Source organism: Streptopelia decaocto, assembly GCF_964273445.1.
Source record: "Streptopelia decaocto genome assembly, chromosome: 1".
In the NCBI taxonomy this organism is placed as follows: Eukaryota; Metazoa; Chordata; class Aves; order Columbiformes; family Columbidae; genus Streptopelia; species Streptopelia decaocto.
Window position 1 is genome coordinate 72,796,695 of NC_138663.1, and position 21,026 is coordinate 72,817,720.

Here is a 21,026-nt window from a genome sequence, read left to right on the forward strand (position 1 = left end):
TTCTCTCCCGCAGAAGGTGACATCAGGTTGACATGCTTAGGAATGATGCAGCTTCAACAGCTATAATCATTTCTATAGATTTTATGAAGGCAGACAGTTCATTAAAAAGCTGTGGCAATGTTCACCAAAATGCAGCACAGACAGAGTAGTTGTAGAGTTGAAACTGCAGTATAAGGCAGGACTGAAGTATTTTTACATCTGGTAACTTACCATCACCCAGAAGCAAGAATGCCCAAGTCCTGCCTGCAACGTTAACTGGCAAAGGGGCAACTGTCTGTTCTTAAAAAAACCCTCATACTTGCTTCCTAGCATAGATGTTTCCAGGAGACGCTCACAGTCACCTTTCAAAAGCACTCAGACTCACCTTCAATTTAAAAAAAAAAAAAAAAAAAAGTTAATGAGGTAAACACAAAGGAACCAAAAAACCCCAAACAACCCCAAATGGTACCAAGAGAACAAACCAATTACTTAAAACTTTCCTGTTTGGTAAAGTAGTAAAATGCTCTGAGCTATAATAATTAGGGGATAGCAAAACTCAAAAAAAACATAGGATTTTCTTAAGCTATGGAAACATGAAACCAAAATCCCAATACAAGTGCAAATAGCAGTTTACTTCTACCAGATAGTGTATCAACTGATTGTTAGGGCATACACTCTGCAAATGCTACACAGACCATGAAAATCCCAATATTATTTTTACAGATTGGAAAAACACAAAGGCCAAAAACAACACCAATAACTCAAATAAAAAACTCATGCTTATGTTTACATAAAAGTTTGATGAGTATAATATATTCGTCACACTCCCACAATTATTCCCTGAAAATACTATAAATATTATTTTGACAATGTAATTATAGTTTTTACTTTAACAGTGGCAGCAAAGTACTGGCACCAATCCCCCATACAAAAAGCCTAGACAGACAAAGCAAAGATCACACATGGAAAATGGCAACTCTTAAGATCAGGGCTGTCCCTTGTTTATATGGCTAAAAAAAGTCTGTTCAAATTAGCATCTGGTTTATTTAAGCTGCAAACACAAGTCGTTTAATTATGCTAGCAGTAAGCAAAAGGAAACCCCAAATACAAAAATAAATGGAAGTGCAGATTTTTAAATCCAATCCAAGCATGTTCCTTTCATGCTCCTTTTTGGGAATTAACCCCATGGACTGTGCATCCATTCAGGAACTGCTCAAGCTTTGTATTTATGGTTCAAGCTTTATAACCACTTACTCTCTCATTCCATGTAAATCAGCATGTAACATATGACTCACACAACAAATCTGCACTGTAATAACTTACAGTATTTGCTTGCCAGAAAAAAAAAATAATAACAATAAAAATACAAAACAAAATCCCAACAAAACAGTTTGCCTCCTCCTCCAGAGATAAATATAGAGGGCACTGATGTGGGAAGAGAGGAAGGATTAACTTTTCCTTCCTTAGTCCTGTTGGTTTAAATTTAGTGGCCATTGTGTTTGAGAGTCTCCATGACACAATTTAAAAATTACATCTTATCCAGTTGTAGTCACATTACAATCAAATCCATATAACCAAGCCTGTGTTGAGACACTTGTTCAAACTGCAAAGAAGACTTCGGTTTATAGGCAATAAAACTTAGCAATGGTTTCTCAACTGCATTGGGCGAATTCTGGATGTTTGCTCTGCTATGATGGCTGTCTAGTAAAAATTTACCGGTCCATCACACTTTCCAGGTATATTTTAAAATATTTATTTTCCATGTATAAAACACAAGCAGTGATTTCGAAATGAAACCATTCAGTGGAATATGACTAAAGAACTACAAAAAGTAGTGAAAGCAGAATGCAATTATTTTAAGAGAATAGAACAGAAAGATACTGAACAGGAAACAAATGAGAAGCATAAAAGAGACAGACTCCCTTGGTTAACACTGGCATTTGTTAAAGAGCTTTTAGGTTTCATAACTGACCACTCTGTTTCCCTTTCAACTTCTAAAACATTGCTGAAAGACCAGCCATTCCAAATGCTAAGGTACAGGAAAAAAAAGTATCAGAAATAGGCCACAGATAGTTAGACTCCTATGCCAGCACATAAGCCCTAAATGCCCCGATTTTCAAGCTAACTGGTTCTGCAAAGCTACCCTTCAGAGGCATTCTGAAAAGGTCTTAGTATCTACTTCTAGCTCATTTTCCCATTGCCAAGATACAATCTTTTTAATGAGACCAAAAGTAACAGTGCTGCTGTTGCCACTGCCTTCCAGGGAAAGAAAATAAATAGATGAATCAATAAATATTGACAAGAATCAAGAAATGGCTAAGGACACATGGCTACCCATTTAAAAAAGAATAAAGGAAAAGCAACATACCGTTCTTCGGTAGGCTGAGCACCTCACCTTCCCCTGCTTTTCCACACCCTCAAAATTAGCCAGACTCAGCCTTCCAGTACAACTCCAAGTCGCAAATTGTTGAGTGTACAACTACTACATGTCAGAGCAAAGAAACACGTTTGATTTCACTAAGTGAGGACAGAATTGAAAGGTTTATTTCTTCCAGCCTCTCTTGAGGAAGTAGAAATCACTTGAATCACTTAGCTGGTATTCATTTTTGCTTTCAGAGTATTTTTGCAAACATAACAACTCAGAGCTCCCTTTTTTACTCAGATTCTTCTTCAGGGGAAAAAAAAAATATTAAGCATCTGATTTTCTGTAGACTCTTGAAAATTACTTTTACAGTTTTCTAAAAGGGACAAGCTACTCAATGCAGCTCCTGGAAATTTCCGGATCTCCTCTTTCCCATTTCTTTTCAGGGATCTCTCATAATGAAATGTCAATATGGTTTTCTAGTACTACAGGAATTCCTACATCTTACGATTCAGTGTCTTTTAAACATAGCATGCCTTCACCTTCAAGAGTTTACAAAGAAATCAAGTATCATTCTTTGCTCAGCCGTGTGCTGTTCTCCTCCTTCAGACCTCAAGAGAAAGTTTTTGTCTTGTTATTTCAAAGATAAGATCCTTCCATTCCACCTGGCTTCTGAAAGAAATAGTATCTCTGGAAACTATAGATAGCCTAGGTTCCTTACGTCCTATTTTTCAAGCACACACACCCTTATGCCTTCATTTTTTTTTCTCTCTCTATGAAGGAGCGATGTTGGTTTTGTTTTTACAAAGGTCTGAACTCCAAGGTTACTTATTGCCATTTCTTCTGCAGAGTACTTCTCTTCTGTATTGACAGATTAAAAAGTCATTTCCAACACACCTTCTTCCTAGACCACAATCAACCCAAGAGCAACTGTTTTTTCATTAACTAAAAGAAAATACGCATGATAGCTGATCAGGTCCAAATCAGTTTGAATACTTAAAGAACACTAACTAAAGCCAAACCAAATTTATTATTAATGCTGCTGGCAGGCAGGCGGGAGAAAACATGAAATAATAATAATAATAATAATTAAATAAAGAAATACTGAAGAAGCTTCATTTCATTGTGGTCATCTTCACCTGAACAGCATCACAGGCTTTCTCCTCTTCTGCTCAAAGGTATACACATTTCTTTGTAGCTCCCTTGTAAGTACAAGGCATTTGGAGTATTTGAAAAATGTTTAAAACAAGATATTCCATATTTTCCCACACATCTTCCCTCAAGAAAGGAGCTGTGAACAGGTGTTAGACATATGATACTCATGTTGCTGAACATCTCACCAGAAAACGCTCAAGTTACTATAATAAGCACAGTATTAAAAAAAAAAAAAAAAAAACCTACATAGACTCATCTTTCATCATTGCTTTTAAAGGAAAGTTCTGTGGTGAATATAGGATCTGTAGCAGTTTAACTATACCTGAACACTTTTCTGAAAATTGGAAGCGAAGTCAAATTCCTGTTCAAGGATTCAAGCTTATCATTCACTATAATTTACCAAATGTTTCTGGACTTTGTAACATTAAGAGCAGCGAGCAACCTAAACCTTTGTACAACAGCTGGCACATCTGGACACTGATTTTGACTGAGGTGTCCAGGACTACCCATGACATTAACATATGCTGTTAATATTCTCCCCTATTAACACATTTTTATGCAGCTTACCCTGGTTGGTTAAAACCCCCAGAAGTATTTTGGCAGATAAATACTTTTCAAGCAATTATGTTGGAATTCAAAGCACATTCTTCAGCATCAGCAATATTTTGAAGCAGTGAAAGGTTTGAGAAGATCTATTTACAAACAAAAAGATTAAAGCCCCTTCTGTCCATGATGGGGTGGAGGTGGGAAGAGATGAAAGGATCAAATGGGACACAGTCTATTGAACTTGAGCTTCCTTCAAAACAGGCATGTCCCTCCCTGCAATTAAGGAGAACCAAAGACATCTGACTTTTTCCAGATTTCAGAGATGAATCCCTAAATCCAGATCTCACACTCTGGAATCCAAAGATCCATCATCTTCACAAACCTCAACATACCTTCCCAGAGATCTGCTAGATTCTGCTGGAAAGCTTAAGATTTGCCATAGGAAACAAACAAACACAACACAATACCAATCCCACAACCAAACCAAGACACATGCTATGAAGTGAAGGAGATTTTCTACTTGGGCTTCTGAATAGGATATTTCCTATGTCTGCTGCAATCCCTAACACACTGAACTACCTCTTAGCTCTTAAGAGACCTGGGTCTGCTTTAAGTTCAGTCAAAGTTCATCTGCCAGCTTCATCAGCCTGCTCCTCTGACAAGTGTTCTTGATCTTTGTACCCACAGCAGGGAAAAAAAAATGCGCTATGATCAGGTACTATTTTTAAAATTAAAAAAATAACTAAACCAAAAGGGATGTGGAGAGGGTACTATGAAAATTCCATTAAATCTGTATTGTGCAGAGATTTACTTTTGTTCCTAAAACTGGAAGTAAAAATGTCACTATCTTATTAGCCATTTGTTGGAAGACTGTGGTCTCAAATCACTTAACAAAGAAATTTAATGCATGTAGCATTTCTACATAAGTACAGTTACTGCGTCTTCTTCATTCCCTATTTGAATTCATTCTGAACTGCGGGGAGGGGGACAGCATTTGTCATCTTGTCTGTCTTCCTACCAGGAATATCCAGGCTCCATAATGTAAGAGGTTAAGTACCTCCTTACACAATCACCCACTTCCTAGACTTTCAGGTGCGGTTAGGGTGGAGGTGAAGTCCAGTTTTCAGATACAGACCAAGAACTGTAGCACTTAAAATTTTTTTCTACTTGTCTGGGAAGTTCTAACTCTTGCAGAAATGAGGAAGAACTGCTGGAGCAATAAGCGAGCACATTTACCAGCATATCTGACTCACCTGACACAAATCAGTCTTGATGCTGCCCAGAAGGGCTACAAATTGTTAAACACTTGTTCAGCATCATTGTCCGTTAACCCCCTGCACTCATCTAGCTGTTGGCTTTCGCTGTGCAACTCCTTAGAGTAGGTTCTCCTCTCCAAGTACTACAAAATATAAGTTGCTCAAGAAAAATTACTACTATGTATTGTAAGTAATTATGAGAAGAGAAACTAGGCTATGGAATGCAACTAAAACTAACTTGGGAAGTAAGGAGGAAGTGTGAGGACAAAGAACTATCTGCAGCAACACTACACAGCAAAGGTCTAAGAATTTTTTTACTACATTATTGTTATTATTATTATTATTATTATTATTACAGGGATGGCTGGCTTGCAGGTGGGGTTGGACAGTCTTTATATGCCATATGTATGAATTCACTAGCTATTTTTAAAAGTATCTGAAGCCTTAAAGAGCTATTCCAGGACAGACATACTAACTCACCTCCGGGTTTTCTGGCCCATTGCCTTAGTGGCATATCATGTACTCAAAACAACAACTTTTTCCACAGCTGGCTGGGACAAGTATATTACAAGCATACAGGAACTTACCTAACTTTTTATAGCATAAAAAAATTAAAAAAGCTACCCTGAAAACTTGCAGCAGAGTTGTTTCAGTAAATATGCTTAAGTGAGGAGTCAAACCAACCATAACACTTGAGCCTAAGACAAAGTATTTTTAAGTTTTTCTTCTAGAGAAGATGCAAGAGAGTCTGAATTCAACTGAATGAATCTTAGCAACAGTTTTTAATCACACCATTTTGCACAGCACTGCTTTTTTATTGCTTTGATCACTCATGTTAGAAGCAGCAGTTCGTCTTCTCCCTTAGAACTACCACACTGGTCCCAGTAGTGGCCAGAGAATATATACTTTATTGTATTTCTGGTTTTATCCATTACAAATTGTACTACACTGAACTTCCTACAAAAATTACCACACCACTCAGAGATTTACCAGTCGTAACAGTTACCACAGATGAGGTTAAAATAATTTTTCAGTCTGCATAATCTCTCTTCCTCATAAATACAATAACGTTGTGACTTCAAATTTATTTAGCCTACAATTATTTGCACTGGGAATTTTTCACAGATACACAAATGGAAACATCACTTAGTGTTGTTTACTCTGCAATATACCGCATTACCTCTTTATCCTTGCATTTTGTTGCTATGGAAGTAACATGAACATATTTAAAATACCTTAAGGATATCAATGGGCACTGAGAGGGATCATCAAATCAAAGCAGCCATTTAAAAGAGGAAATGGGACACATACCCAAATGAACAACTTGAAATATTCCACATAACACCTGATTATCTGCTAGAACAAAATACACATGCCACTCTAGCCCTCTGACTGACTTCCTACATGAAATACAAGGAGAATCAAGAAGCAGAAATGCAGTTAATAAACACAGTAACATTTAATAATTTCATGGGTTTCTTTTGTTTCAAAGGTACTATCCAAGTCCAATTTAGCAATTTACCTAGCTTTTAGAAGTACAACTAATAATCCACAGTTGAATGTAACTGTTAACTTCTGAGGTATACCCCATGGAAGGACCTTAATTTTCACTTAGAACAAAGCTAATCAGATTGCTCAGCAATGAATTAGCAATGCTTATTTGTCCAGAAATCTTTGTTGTTGTACTAACATAAACAGAATATCTAAGCCATGTTCATCGAGTTGTTTCCCAATAAGATCAATACTACATACAGTAGCAAACGAACCATCTATCCTGGGACAATACATCAAATTTAGTAATAATTCAACCTCATTTGTTGAATAGCTATGTAAAGTAAATCACAAAACACTTTTTATTTAAATACTGTTAAAAACTTTCTAGTTAATGCCCTCCTTGATTTTCGGCTTGTCAAAGGAGTCTGAAGCAGTTAACCAAATTAATGGATTCCACCCCCTCCTCTCTTTTTTGCTGAGTAACATTCACTGCCGCTTCTTCAGACGCCAGCAGCATGAGAACAGCGCACATGCATATGATAACCCATCAAGGAGGGGTCAGCAGCCACAGGACTGAAGGGGAGACCTCAGGCCATGCACGTAACCTACACAGGGTGCATCCTGGTCACTCTCCTGCAGATGCTGGAGGCACCACCAAAAGGTGGTATTCTCAACACTGCAATTCCTGATGCTTTGAATGAGATGAAGGTGGGAAGGCCACTTCCTCAGGACAGTCTTTTGAGCCTACTGCTGTCAAGGACCCTAGTAGGGACAACATCAGGCTGGACAAAAACAGCGTTTTAGTTCCCATCACTTACTGGTCTACAAAGGGGTTCACCACTGTGGGTAGGACGCTCTTTCCCACCATGCCTTTCCCCAGTCTTCCCTGTCCAGCCCTGTGACACAGCTTGAGAATCACTCCCATGTACTGTCAGTTCCTCCCCTTCACAGTCATTGAGCAAGCCCTCTTTTTTTGCCACCCACAGGATTTAGTTCTGGTTCTCTGACACTGAAGGACTGTACTAGCATCACCCATCCTTCCCTGGAAGGAGGATTCCAGCAACAGGTGAAGGAGACCACATGGCCTAAGCATAATACCATCACATGTCTGAAAGGCTTCATTTTGAGCCAAAAATAGCAGCAAAAAGAAAAACAGTACCCTGGACTTCACTGCTCTTTCTCAGCTTCATAAAGGTGTTTGAGGGCAAGTTACTGTATGACAGTAGTTTCACTTGCTTTCACAAAATTATAGAAAAGCAGCAACAGGAACCCAGTAAAAACCTCATCCAAATAAAGGGAGTGAAAAAAATTAAAGGTTGCAAGAGAAACCAAATGTTTCCTACTCTCTGCAACCACAGATGGTAAAGACTGGGGTTTAATGCTCTGTATCAAGCTCCATGTGCACACACAGAGAAACGCAGCTTGTGAATAGAATTACCAAAAATGCCTTAATAGCCAGTGAAATCAGTCTGGTAGAAACTGATAGCAATAACTACCATAAAGGACGAAGGATACTACAGTCACATTTTCTCTTCTCTGCATGAAAAGAAAACAACCCATTGGTTAAAGAAATGTGAACACTATTCAAATCAGTACTTAGTTATTGGCAGATATTATCCTGACTGACCAGCAACCACAGTACAGAAATTAATATTTAAAAAAAAAAAAAAAGTCACAGCCAAAATTCGTTTCCTGGAATCATATAAATTATTTTAGGTGTCATCAAAATAAACAAATGAGTATTTCTTCATTACACTATGTTCGGAGATCAAATAAAAAGACACAAAAACAGCAGAATATATTTTGAACAACGGTATTACAGGAACTTTTCCTTTTTGCAAATCAAGTATCCTGGTGACTTTTAAAGAACTTTTCCACATATTTATCATTTAACAATCTACAGGGAACTGTTGAGGGAAAATACAATTGAACTAGACTTTGGGCCGAGATTTTTTTTTTCAAGCAGCATAAGAGGAATCCGCTTAATTCTTAACTGCAACTCAAGAAACAATTAAGCTTATTTATGAAAAAAATGCATCAGTAAGGCAGGATCACCACAAGACTCCGCATATTAAAAAAATGTAGTACGGGCTATTTATTTAACAAAATCCAAAGCCTTACCAGTCAATAACAACTCTTCTTTGATTTGTATTCCATGAAGCAATTTGATCAAATGGACAGAAGTTGAGATGAGACCCAAGTTCCTATTATTAAATTGTGAAAAAAAATATATATCAGTTGATATGAAATACACTCAAATAAAGCTAAAATTCTTTTCACTGAAGTTAACAGCAAGTCTTTAACATTTTCAGAAACTCTGAAATCAAAAGCAGTTAATCCTACTTAACTATGCCTGACTACCAGTAGCCACACTACTATCATCAGAAGCAAAAGGAACAAGTTTACTGCACCAGCCTGTGTATGAACAATTTTTGGATACAGTACCTTCAGAGCTAAGTATCTTCTCTCTTTTTGCTATGCTTCTAAATCAGATGTTAGAGATAAAGCAGGTTATTCCTGCAATTTAAACAGCTTTATTTGTGTAAAAGCTTTGCTTTGCTTGAAGTTCAAGTGCTCAGGGAAAGTGAAAATGTATGTTACTTAGTAATAAATTTCAAGGATTTTTAAATACCAACAACCTGATTAGTCACAGTCATCAAAGGAACAAGAGAGCCAGTTCAAAGGGAAACACAGAAAACTCTCAGAGGGAAGCAGGGAAGCTCAGGTAATCATTTATTCTTTCTCCAATGAGACAGATTCATAGGTAGAATCTCAGAATGGTTTGGGTGGGAAGAGACCTTTAAAGATCATCTAGTCCAATTGCTCGATCCTGTCCTGTGGGCAGGGACATCTCCTGCTAGACCAAGCGGTTGAAAGCCCCTCCAACCTGACATTGAACAGACATGGTTCCACACATGGAAAAACACAGTGACAGTGAAGATAAACCAGTGAAGTGAACCCATTTGGAATCAAAAATGCCAAATAATTCTACAGCCAGGACCAGCGATCCTGGAGGTAGACAACATCCATATCAGGATGCGCATGCAACAGGAGTAAAAAGCAGAAGTCAAAGAATACAGTATAAACATATTAAGTTTTCAGCTTTTAACTCATTTGTACTTCAGCAGTCAAGCTTTTTGAGAAGAGATCCGCTGAAAAGAGAACAGAGTGGCTTAAATTTCAGAGAATGGCAACAGCATCGCTACCAAACCTCCACACCCAAGCATGAGTTACTAAAAAACATCATATCATCACATACAAATGATGAATATTTGTCTTCTGCAGATGTTTGCTAGATAAACATATGCTCTCTCATTAAGTTCTAACACAGAAAAGAAGCTAAAGATACATATATAAATATACAATACACATATGCACACTTGTATACATACAATTTATTAAAATCAAAACATTTCCCATTTCTTCAGACTCCGAATTTCGTCTACAGCACCCAAAGCAGAAAAAACGACCGTGTAAGGAACAAAGCTTAACATTCCCCGATAGTTTAAAAGCTGTTACACAACCCATGTGTTTACAATCTTTGCATTCTTTCCTAGAAAAAAAATCAATTTTGATTTTGATCAACAGTTTGTAACTTGGGTTTTTTAGGGGAATATTTGAGTGTTGCACACTTAAATATCAAAAGCACATAATTTTCCTCCCATTCACAACTTTTGATCATTCAGGACATTTAATTCCTAAAGAAGATGTGCATTTTCAACTGTTTAAAATCAACACAAACATATGGCTAGTATACAGCTGGCTCAAGGCATCCAGTGAGGTATTAAAAGGAGCATAAACTATTATGCTGCTACAAAGCTAAAATAGTATCTGATAACTGATCCACTGAGTCCTTCACTGTTAACAAACACAGTCAGAATTCTCCATACACATAGACGTTCCCTCTCCTGCAGTCCAAAGGAAAGTACAGTTATTAGCATCCAGGTTCCTAAATGAGCAAAGTTATGCTAACTGCCTAGTGAGGGCAAGTATCAGTATCACCAGTGCACAACACATTTTTGTTCAGGAACAGGCAGGATATCTGATTTTTTTTTTTTTTTTTTTTACTTTCTAATGAAATTCAGATATCCATAACTAGGTTGTATTTGTCATGCTACCAAAGGGCAATCCCACCAACTCCCAGCCACGCAATTATGTTCCCCCCATTTTGTTAACATGAGTAACTATGGAGCTACAGTAAGTTACGGTAAGGAACCCAGTCTGGCTGAACATCCACCCAGCATAAATTTATAAAAAGGCATATGAATTTTCTGTCAGATCAATTCCTTGGCCCACAATATGATCACAAGTACTAGCACTGCCAGGAACAAAGAAGTAAGAGCCTGAATTTAGATTTAACTTTATTCCAAACAAATGCCTTCTATGAAAAGTTCTGCAACTTTCATGGCATTAACAAAATCCTGCCCCAGTGCAGAAGTTGCAACTTGTTCCCATGTCAAATTATATTTAGTTCCATAAACCAAATTTCACAAGTCCCAAGAAACCAAATTTTAAGATTGTACTCCACAACAATTCTTTGTGACCTAACCAACTTGTAACAGACTTTGCGGTATTTTGTTGGTTGGTTTTGGCTTCCTGGAGCGGGAGATGTTTCATTGTTGTTTGGTTTGTTTTGGTTGGTTGGTTTGTGTTGTTTGTGTTTGTTTTGGGTTTTTTTAAACAATGGGTAGGCTACCAGGTTTTCGGTAACTACAGTTGATTGTATCCAAGCATCCCCTCAATGTTGCAACAGATGCAGGCAAAAAAAAAAAGAGTCTACATAACTTAAAGAACAAGATTGACTTCTTATGATCCATTAATATCAGTTTACCTATATATATATATATATATATAGGTGTTGATACACACAATTCTACATGCTATACTTTGCCGTGATTGCCAGACAGATCTAAATGTACCTAAACAAAAATCCTGTAACTGATAATTAAGACAATTTATTATTTTGTTATGTTATCCAAAAAATAAACAAACAAAAGAGAAAAAAATGATAGTTCTCCAGTCAGACTTCCAAAAGGCTTATATTGCTTGCATAATCAACTTGCACTAAGGATACAAACCCTTTGTTCTATTATTGAGCAGTGCCCCAAACTCTGATCTACAAATAGGTCAGCTATTTTTGCTCCTTGCATACTCCATTTCAAGAGATTGCATCAAGCAGGAAATATCAGTTAATAAATCAACTAACACAGCAGTGTAAAATAAGAATCTCTATATAAAACCACACAAACATCAGAAGGTTATATTTTTGTATGGGTTAAAATGGATCATAACTGTACCTCATGACATTTTGATTCTTGGCACACTCAACACAGGCATTCCTCAGACATCTGAAACACTCTGCTATGAGCAGCAGGCAGGTGTGTATATCTACCGATCCACAGGAGTCCTTGTAGACCTGCTCAATTTCACTTGAAGTGCTCATCAGGATTTCCAGGAGATTCCGAAATATGCTTTCTTCTGCCATTTCTCTGAAATAAATACATTTGTAGTGAACAAAAAAAGTGTGCCACAATCAAAAAGCATCACATTATGACAGCCACACTTCTCATTGTAAACCCAAAGATGTTTCTGCATCGATTTGTAACTATCCTTAGTATACAAGGTCTTTCAAGTAGAAAGAGCAAAATATGTGCCCACAATTGTCCCACCAACCTTTTCAAAAAAGGGGCTAGGAGGGAGTTGTGCTGCCTTAGCCTTCCTACAGCTTTCCAACACCTCTTTGGAATCTAAAAAAACAACCACACAAGAAGTGTCCCTAATAGATAGAGATAGCATGATCAGACAGAACACTGCATGTTGTTTTAAGAATCAGGAATTTATTTAATTAATAAAGACAGTTTAGATGTCTATCACTAGATGTTTCAGAAGAAGGTACCAGAAGCTCCATTTTAAAATATCCTGTCACAAATTTCACCGGAGGGAGAACGAGTCATGCAGAATGCCCGTGGCTGCACTAGCATCATTCTGAAGTGTGTGAATCACAGCCAAAGGAGAAAGTCAACTCCATCTATGTCAGGAGATGACTACCACAACACAAAAAATACCACGTCACTTATGAGATTATCAAGACCTGGGAAAACAACACTAGGAAACAATAAGCCCATAGACAGATGTTATATGAATGGATGAGAGAGCTGATGCTGCTGCATCACATAGCTCCAAACTCCCCCGGATGGATACGCACATTTGCAGATGGATCTGTCACACAGATACACACAACGTTTCCAAACTACAGCGCTATTCACATACTCTCCTGATTTTATGTTCAGAAAGGAGATAAGGGCAACACATTACAAACATTGCTAACTCAGCTTTGATACTACATGCTGGTGGTAAGAAGCCACACCAAAGACAGTTGATGGCATTGCTACAGGAAAGCTCAATAAATTTGCTCATCCAATACTCCTGATCAGAGTTTAAAAGAAAAAAAAAAAAAAAAAGGAAATACAGGCACAGCTTCCTTGAACCATAAACAGACTTGTCTCAAGATCAAACAGGAAAACTAGGATCTGAGACATAAGGTTGAAAAATACCTCCTAAGCTATGAACAGAAGAAAGTGGGATGAAGTGGAAAGTAATATCAAACAAAACACATTCACACAGAAAACTTTTCCTAAAGGAGAACTTAAAAATGTATTGATCAAGCATTAGTGGATAATACAGTATCACCTCTGTTCTGCTGCTCCCTCAAACATCTAAATATTTACACAATTAGAAACTCTACCTACCCTTCATCATAAGTGATCACATATCCATAAACCAAGCCATGTATATGACTATCATTAAATTGCTACATTAGACATCAGACCTTCAGGAAATATGTATTTTATCCTACAACCTCACATCTGATCAAGACCAACACATACAATCTCCAGCTACATAAAAAAATCACCACAGCATCAGTGGGAATTCTCAACAGGGGGAAAAAAAAAGCAAGCTAGATTTCACAGTTGTGTAATACTGAGGGAAAAAAAAAAAAAAAAAAACAACAAAGTGGTACAAGAAAGACCAAAAGCAGACTTGGTTCTCAGTCATCAAGAAAACAGCAGAGCTGTTTAGAATTTGGTTTTGTGTTTAAGACCTGAGAAAATACATTCATGGGACTTGAACCCTCGACTTACAAGAAGCGGTGCAGCTCCTGCCAGTTCATCACAGGTGTGCATGTAAAAGATGATGCAGTGGCTGACGTACCACAATACACTTGGTAAATCCATCCAGGCTCAAGTTTTTTTACACATCAGAAGAGCTATGGTCTGGTAAAGGAGCACCTAGTCAGGCCCTGTCCCAAGCACACAATAGCTGTGTTTTCTCTGTTGAGTGACGATGCCACACAGAATCACTAGCTGTTAGTTAGCTGAGTTTTTAAACACTGAATTTATTCTAAAATAGGAAATCTCTCAATCCAATTGCAGTTTCCTTTATATTTATAATCCAACACATGGCCTATGCCTATGTGTTCCATTATCAGATGAAACTGGTCATTTCCTGACCCAACATCAAAATACAGAAATCAGTGGTAAGTGCAGGACATGTACTACTGTACAACATTCAATTATTTGGAATTGGTAAAACAGAAATGAAAAAAGCTGCAATTACTTCTGTACATGTTCTTGTGACTCTAGTGGGAAAAGGCCACCTTAAGCTGCTTCTTATCCTGGTAAAGTTTCCATTCTTGTTACAGAGTCATGCAGCAGAAGTTTTAGTTAGATACTGGATCACAAGAATACTAGGCTGTTGTGACAATTTTTAATATTAGACTGAAAGTTAAAAAAAAAAAAAAGCTAAGTGTAGAGATTTCCATCAAAATACAAAGGTGAAACTCTCCCCTGTCCTAATGGAGCAAGTGTGAGGCACACAAGGGAGTGCCAGTCCTCACTGTCAGTGTGGAAGTAGATGTGGATCGTCACATTTCAGTGAGGAGAGACAAAACTCTGAAGCTCCCTCTTGCACAATATGAAAGAAAATTAATGTGCTCAAGTCAGATATCTCTGGGCAGAAATCAAATATCTTCTTACAACAGAAAAGCCTAAGCGTACAAGCAAAAGTTATTCCAAGCGAAAAAGGAATGATTTAAAGGCTGTTTGGGAAAGCAGGATTCTCTTCAGAGAAAATTTAAATGTGACTCTGTACTTAAGCATTTATACGGCATAGCAATTTGAGTGTGCACTACAAAGGAATTTTAATTAAAATCATCCTTCTGCACAAAAAACTAACTTCTCAAGTCAGTGAGGAGAGCAGGAACTGATTAGCTAACATAAACAGTCAAGAGTGCTTTCAGGTAACTGTTCCACGGCAACGCTTAAAACTGTTTTTAAAAAAAGCACTCTTCTTTCCAGTGGTACCTCAAAGATTCACATACAGATAAAAATAGCAACTAAGTACTTTTAAAGTGTTTTTTTTTTAATTAAAAAAAAGGAAAATATTATCCTTCCGTAACCTTTCCCCTAATCTTTAAATATTAATTTATAAAATTAGCAAGGAACTTGTTTAGGAGCTTTTAGGTGAAAAAAAAAAAAAAACACCTTCAATTGTAAATAGGCCTTGACTTTCATTCAGAACTGCTCTGTGGACACTCCAAAACCTTCTGTTTCCTATGTTTTGTTGCTTAAGACAAAATCATCACAATTTGCTGCTGCCACCTGTCCTTGATTTCAGCATCAAGTATTCTGCAGGAATACAAGAGGAAGCAGAAGCAAAGGGTACAACAGGCCAGCCCTCAGACAAGGAAGGCACGCGCTATTTCTTAGTAAGTCAAAACAAAGAGTTATTATTGATGTATCCATGCCAAAAGGAAGATTACTGTCACCCCTTTTAAGATCTAAGTGCTTGACTGCTAAAAATAGAAAATGTACAAGATATCCCAGTGAACACAGAGTTAAAAACATGAATGCAACCCTGTTCAAAAGACTAGGGCTCCAAAAATAATTAAATTCATCAGGAATTATGAGAACAACCCAGAAGTTTGCAATTCTGTATTTCCACTCTGTTTTTTAGGTACCTATGCCATTCCACTCCTGTAAGCAGAGTCCATAAAAGGCCTTTAAAGTATTTATCTTCACAATATTCCTGGTAATAAAGCCATTTTATTCATTTTGTAGATTAATAATGGAAGCATAAAGAAATCAGGCCATGTGCTCAAAAGCACTGGTAGTCTCAAGTAAAGAACACAGCTGAATTCAAGTCTCCCAAATTCCACACCACGATCTTGTAGTTGGGGCATTATTTTCCTCACCTTATTTGCTTCTGAATTACAGACCACTAGAACTCACATTTTTAAATTGTTTCCATAAATGCTGAACAATTACGTAATAACCAGAGACCTGTCACTGAATATCACAATTTTAAGTACCAAATATCTGTTCGGTCATGTCTTCTGGTTCAACAGCACCAACAGCAGTATCTTCCACAGTTGGCAAATTTATTGCCAAAGTTACTCTCAGATCTTTTGTGTCATATGCTATAGGATGTAAGCTAAGACTACAGCCTTGTTCTTCTGGAAGGGCAACTACAGTGCCTCTCTTCCAGCCCACCTGCACCTGTAAAACTTGGTTATTTGAGGGAATATCTACTCCTCTGTCAAACACAGAGGAAGAGGTTTCAGGGAGGAAAACAAGAAACATGCAGAGAAAGCATCAGCATATAAGCCCAAAATCTGCACAGGTCCTCCTCTCCTAGGGAAACTGAGATGAACACGAGAAGAAGGTCTCCTGTACACACAAAGACCACAAGAGAATATTTGTAAGTACACCTTTCCCCCACCACCCCACAACTTTTAAATGTGGATTTATTGAATAAAAATAGCATTGGGAATTAAAAACGAAACAAAACACGTACACGCAAAAACACAAAACAAAAACAAACAAACAAAACCCCACACCACTCCACCACCGTAATTTTTTGCTAAGCTAAAAAGTTTCATTTCTTCTTTCTTAGGTGTTCTAACCTTCAGACAGCTACTATTAGGAAGAGCGAGCACGAACTTCACATCAACCTATGGCTCCTCCCACCTTCCAGGGAGAGCAAAACCCATTCCTCTAAGCCCAGTCACGCAGCTGAACCTCTGCATGCCCAACCTTTGCCAAAGCCAACAGTGTTGTGCAGCACTGCAGAGGTCACAGAATGTTAGGGACTGGAAGGGACCTCAAAAGATCATCTAGTCCAGTCCACCTGCCAGAGCAGGAATACCTAGGTGAGGTTACACAGGAAGGTATCCAGGCAGATTTTGAATGTCTCCGGAAAAGGAGACTCCACAACCCCCCTGGGCAGCCTGTTCCAGTGCTCTGGCACCCTCACTGAGAAGTTTCTTCTCATATTTGAGTGGAACCTCTTGTGTTCCAGTTTGAACTCATTACCCCTTGTCCTATCATTGGTTGTCACCAAGAAAAGCCTGGCTCCATCCTTGTGACACTCACCCTTTATATATTTATAAACATTAATGAGGTCACCCCTCAGTCTCCTCCAAGCTAATGAGACCCAACTCCCTCAGCCTTTCCTCATAAGGGAGATGCTTCACTTCCTTCATCATCTTTGTTGCCCTGTGCTGGACTCTCTCCAGCAGGTCCCCCCAACCTTACCCTAACAGCAACACTCCATACTGGCTCCTCACTTTCTCCAGTAACCCCCTGCTTTCTCTGTCTACCTTAAAGCTCCTAAGAAGCATCCAGCCACCACAGCCCACCCTACTGCATGGCAGTTGCCCCAGCCACCAAGGCCTACAACCACTGTCCTCGTCCCAAGGCCTTGCCCTCACACGGGTACAAAGCTGTCACCCAGCAGGGCCTCACACGGGCACGTTCTACCGCTTTTTGGCCACCCTGCAGGGCCCCCCGTGGCTTTTCGCCCCACAGCAGCCATTTCCATGGCTACAACCCACCTGAGCTTACCTGCCCCAGGGGGGCAACTGCTGTCACCTGTGACTGACAAACACAAAACTATCCTCCCCGGCACTGATAATAGGAACAAAAATCTTTTAGAAACCCCTAGGCATAATGTAGCAAGACTAGGCATAATGTGACAGAAACCTAACAGCGAAACAACAACTCTATAGAGACTGGACATAAGGCAAAGCGGGATGTCCTTGGCTTGCAAGCAAGGAAAGCGAAATGTTCTGCTAAATGAAGAAAGAGCTACATGACTTTTGGTGAGTAGCAGCACAAAGTGACAATGTGCATGCTCAAGAAATTAGGTCAAGAAGCCAACGCTGGGCAGGGACACCAGGCTGTGAAGACCACAGGGGACACTAAGAGACCCCTGATGAAGACTTTCAAATACCAAAGATGGACATCTGGCAAAGGGGGGGTTATGTAAACAATTTATGTTTGATGCATTAACTAAGCAGTAGAAGCAAATGAAGATGCAATAGGTATATGTAATAAATAGCAAGAAGTGCGAATCATGCACATGCTCGATTAGAGGAATGATCCTCTGAGCGGCCGGTATGCTGCGATAACCACTTTCAAAACAGCGTAAAGGAGTCTTTTTTGCCGACTTTTCGGTATCAGCGCAGGGACGCAAGCAGACTGCCAGCTCCCCATGGCATCCCAAAGCGAAGGAGGGGAGAAGGGACAAGTCACCCCCACTGGCTCCAGCCCCACAGATAACTCCCGGGTCCCACAAGAACAGCCTCCGGGGGATGCAGAGATGAGGGGGGCAGAGATTGCACGGCAGGAACGGCCGGCACCTGGGCCGCTGCTCTGAGAAGCCCGCAGCCGACTCCCCGAGGCGCAGCACGGCGCTCAGAGCCGAGGCGAGCCCCTCCCGCCAACACACGGCCGCACAGACCACACAGGCCCGCCGGCACCGCCGCTTCCCGCGGCCGGAGCTCCCTCCCCCGGCCCACGTGGCTGCGAGCGGCCCCTCCTCCCCGCTACCTGGGCTGCGCCTCCCGGAACAGGCCCGTCAGCGCCCGCACGCTGTCTAGCCGGGCCTGCGGCGCGGTCGCTACGGCGCGTCCCAGCCGCGCCGCCGCCTCGGACAGCGCTCCCGCCGCCGCCATCGCCAGCCGCGCCGCGGCCCAGCTCCGCCCCCCGCCGCGCGGAAGTGGCGGCGGCCCGGCCCCAGCGGACGGGCGGTGCGCTCGGCGCTGCGACGCGACCCGACCCGACCCGCAGGGCCGCCGCGGGGCACGGTGGTAAAATGGCCGCCCCGCCGGTGGGAGCTGGGGTAGCTCATGGCGTGGGTCCACGGTGCGTAAACCTCGCCGTTCTCCCCGTGGAAAATAAACCGTGGGGACAGCTTTCTGTTGCACCTTGAGTTGGAGAGTGTCTGGAGTAGGCCACGAAGTTGGTGAAGGGTTTGGAGAGGACACTATATGAGGAGCAGCTAGTCAGCCGGGAGAAAAGATGGAGGGGAGACCTCATGGTGGCTACAGGTTACTCACAAGGGGAGGAGGAGGGGCAGGTGCTGATATTTCTCTCCGTTGATCAACAATGGAACCCGAGGGAACGGCAGGAATATGTTCCGAGGAGATTTAGGTGAGACATTAGGAAAAGGTTCCTCCCCCAGAGGGTGGTGGAGCACTGGAAGAGGCTCCCCAGGGAGGTGTCACAGCCCCAAGCCTGACAGTGTTCAAGAAGAGACTGGGCAAAGTCCTCAGACACATGATGTGAACTGTGGGGTTGTCCTGTGCAGGGACAGGGGTTGGACTCGATGGTTCTTGTGGGTCCCTTCCAGCTCAGGACATGCTATGCTTGCACCTCCCCCCATGGGCCTGTAGCCACCCAGGCGCTGCCCCTCGCCTCTCCACAGGGAGCAGGGTGAAGGCTGGTTGTGCACCGCAGACCTTGAGTCTGGGCCTTCTGCTCATCCCATGTGCTTTGAGGCATCTGCTGGTAAATGGTCCAACATGCAAACAGAAAGTTAGCATGCATACAAAAAGCATACATATGTTGAGGGAAGAACATAAAGCTACCCGTGGATAAAAAGACCTGGTTGTGGCCAAATGCTATAGAAAGCCTCATTAGTTGGAACTAAACTAAGTTTACCAAAGGTATTCAAAGGAATCTAAAAGCAATACCTCCCAATGCTGTCTCCAAAACAGGTTTCTGTCACCCAGCATGCAAAAAAAGCCAAATTGTAGTGTACAGAAACGAGATACTACAGAGTTGCGCAAGTCTGGATGCAGGAGCAAAGCCAGCATGCCAGAAAGAAAAGTAACAGCCATTATATACAAAGTCTTGTCACTACATTCACGCCTTGAAGAGCCAATTGGTTACACATTTGTATATCGGTTACATAATAATTATAGCGTATAATAAGCAACATTCAACTAAAGGACACTTTATCCAACAGTGTTGAGATATGTGTTTTAGCAAGACTCGAGGCTCCAAACTGTCTAAAGGTGCAAGGCTAGTAGTCTCTATAGTCTCTGATTAGGTGTTTTGCAAGTTAGTCTTACCTGTGTTAGACGAGCAGACTGACCAAAACTGAGAGGATTTACATATCTTCGGGTTAGCAATTGCTGGCAGGATTCATTCTTTTAGGTGATAATGACTACACCAACAGAAAGCTGGGTGGAAGAAAAACACTCCAGTGATTCATTTCTTCCCACCCATGCCTTCCTCCCTGCATCTCCCAGGTACCTGTGGCCCTGGGACCAGTGCCAGGGCACTGCAGGGGGAGAAGGGACACATCTCCCAGAGCAGCCCCTACACACCTGGAGGCTGTAACCCTCTGTTAGATAAAACTTGCATGACTTGGGTTACCGGTGGTGCAGGCTTTTTAGGACCACTCTTAAATTTGTTTGTCCATTAGTAAGTGTCATTTCCAGGCTTCTTCCTGGTAATGATTGTGTATTACTTATTAATACACAAACAAGCAGCTTTCAACAGCTCTAGGAGAAATTAAGTAAGTAAAAGGTGCCAGGAAAGAGCCTTGGCAATCATACAAGTTCTTCAACAGCTCCTATTACTTTTAAGAATTGCCTGTTATGAGTAAAGAGTAATTTATCTCAACTGCAGTGAAACTCGAGACTAAGATTAGTGAAGCATCAGAAGTGTGCTGGCTGCAGCTGAGAATGTTGTGCCTGACAGTGATGGCCCCGGGAAGATCTGGCTACTGCACATAACAACATTGTTCTGCATGTTCTTGCTGACCACTGATTCAGTATGTCCAGGCAACCAGCTGATCACAACTTCAATGAAGAAAACAGTAAAGTACACTGAAATCCAGCAAGATAGTCACATGTATTTTGTGAAAATTACCTGCAAATATAT

At 40.4% G+C, this 21,026-nt stretch overlaps 1 protein-coding gene across 1 annotated transcript in view; it reads right to left on the bottom strand.

Annotated features, from left to right (window-relative positions):
- ATXN10 (ataxin 10) overlaps nucleotides 1–18,865 on the bottom strand; it is a 105,268-nt gene extending 86,403 nt beyond the window's left edge. Inside the window, exons 1-3 of the mRNA XM_082076339.1 lie at nucleotides 18,684–18,865; nucleotides 12,090–12,281; nucleotides 8,914–8,996 (exon numbers count right to left, since the gene is read on the bottom strand). Coding sequence (XP_081932465.1) covers nucleotides 8,914–8,996; nucleotides 12,090–12,281; nucleotides 18,684–18,808 — 400 coding nt within the window. The 5' untranslated portion in view covers nucleotides 18,809–18,865. The remainder of the gene's footprint in view (nucleotides 1–8,913; nucleotides 8,997–12,089; nucleotides 12,282–18,683) is intronic.
- Nucleotides 18,866–21,026: the final 2,161 nt, after the last annotated feature.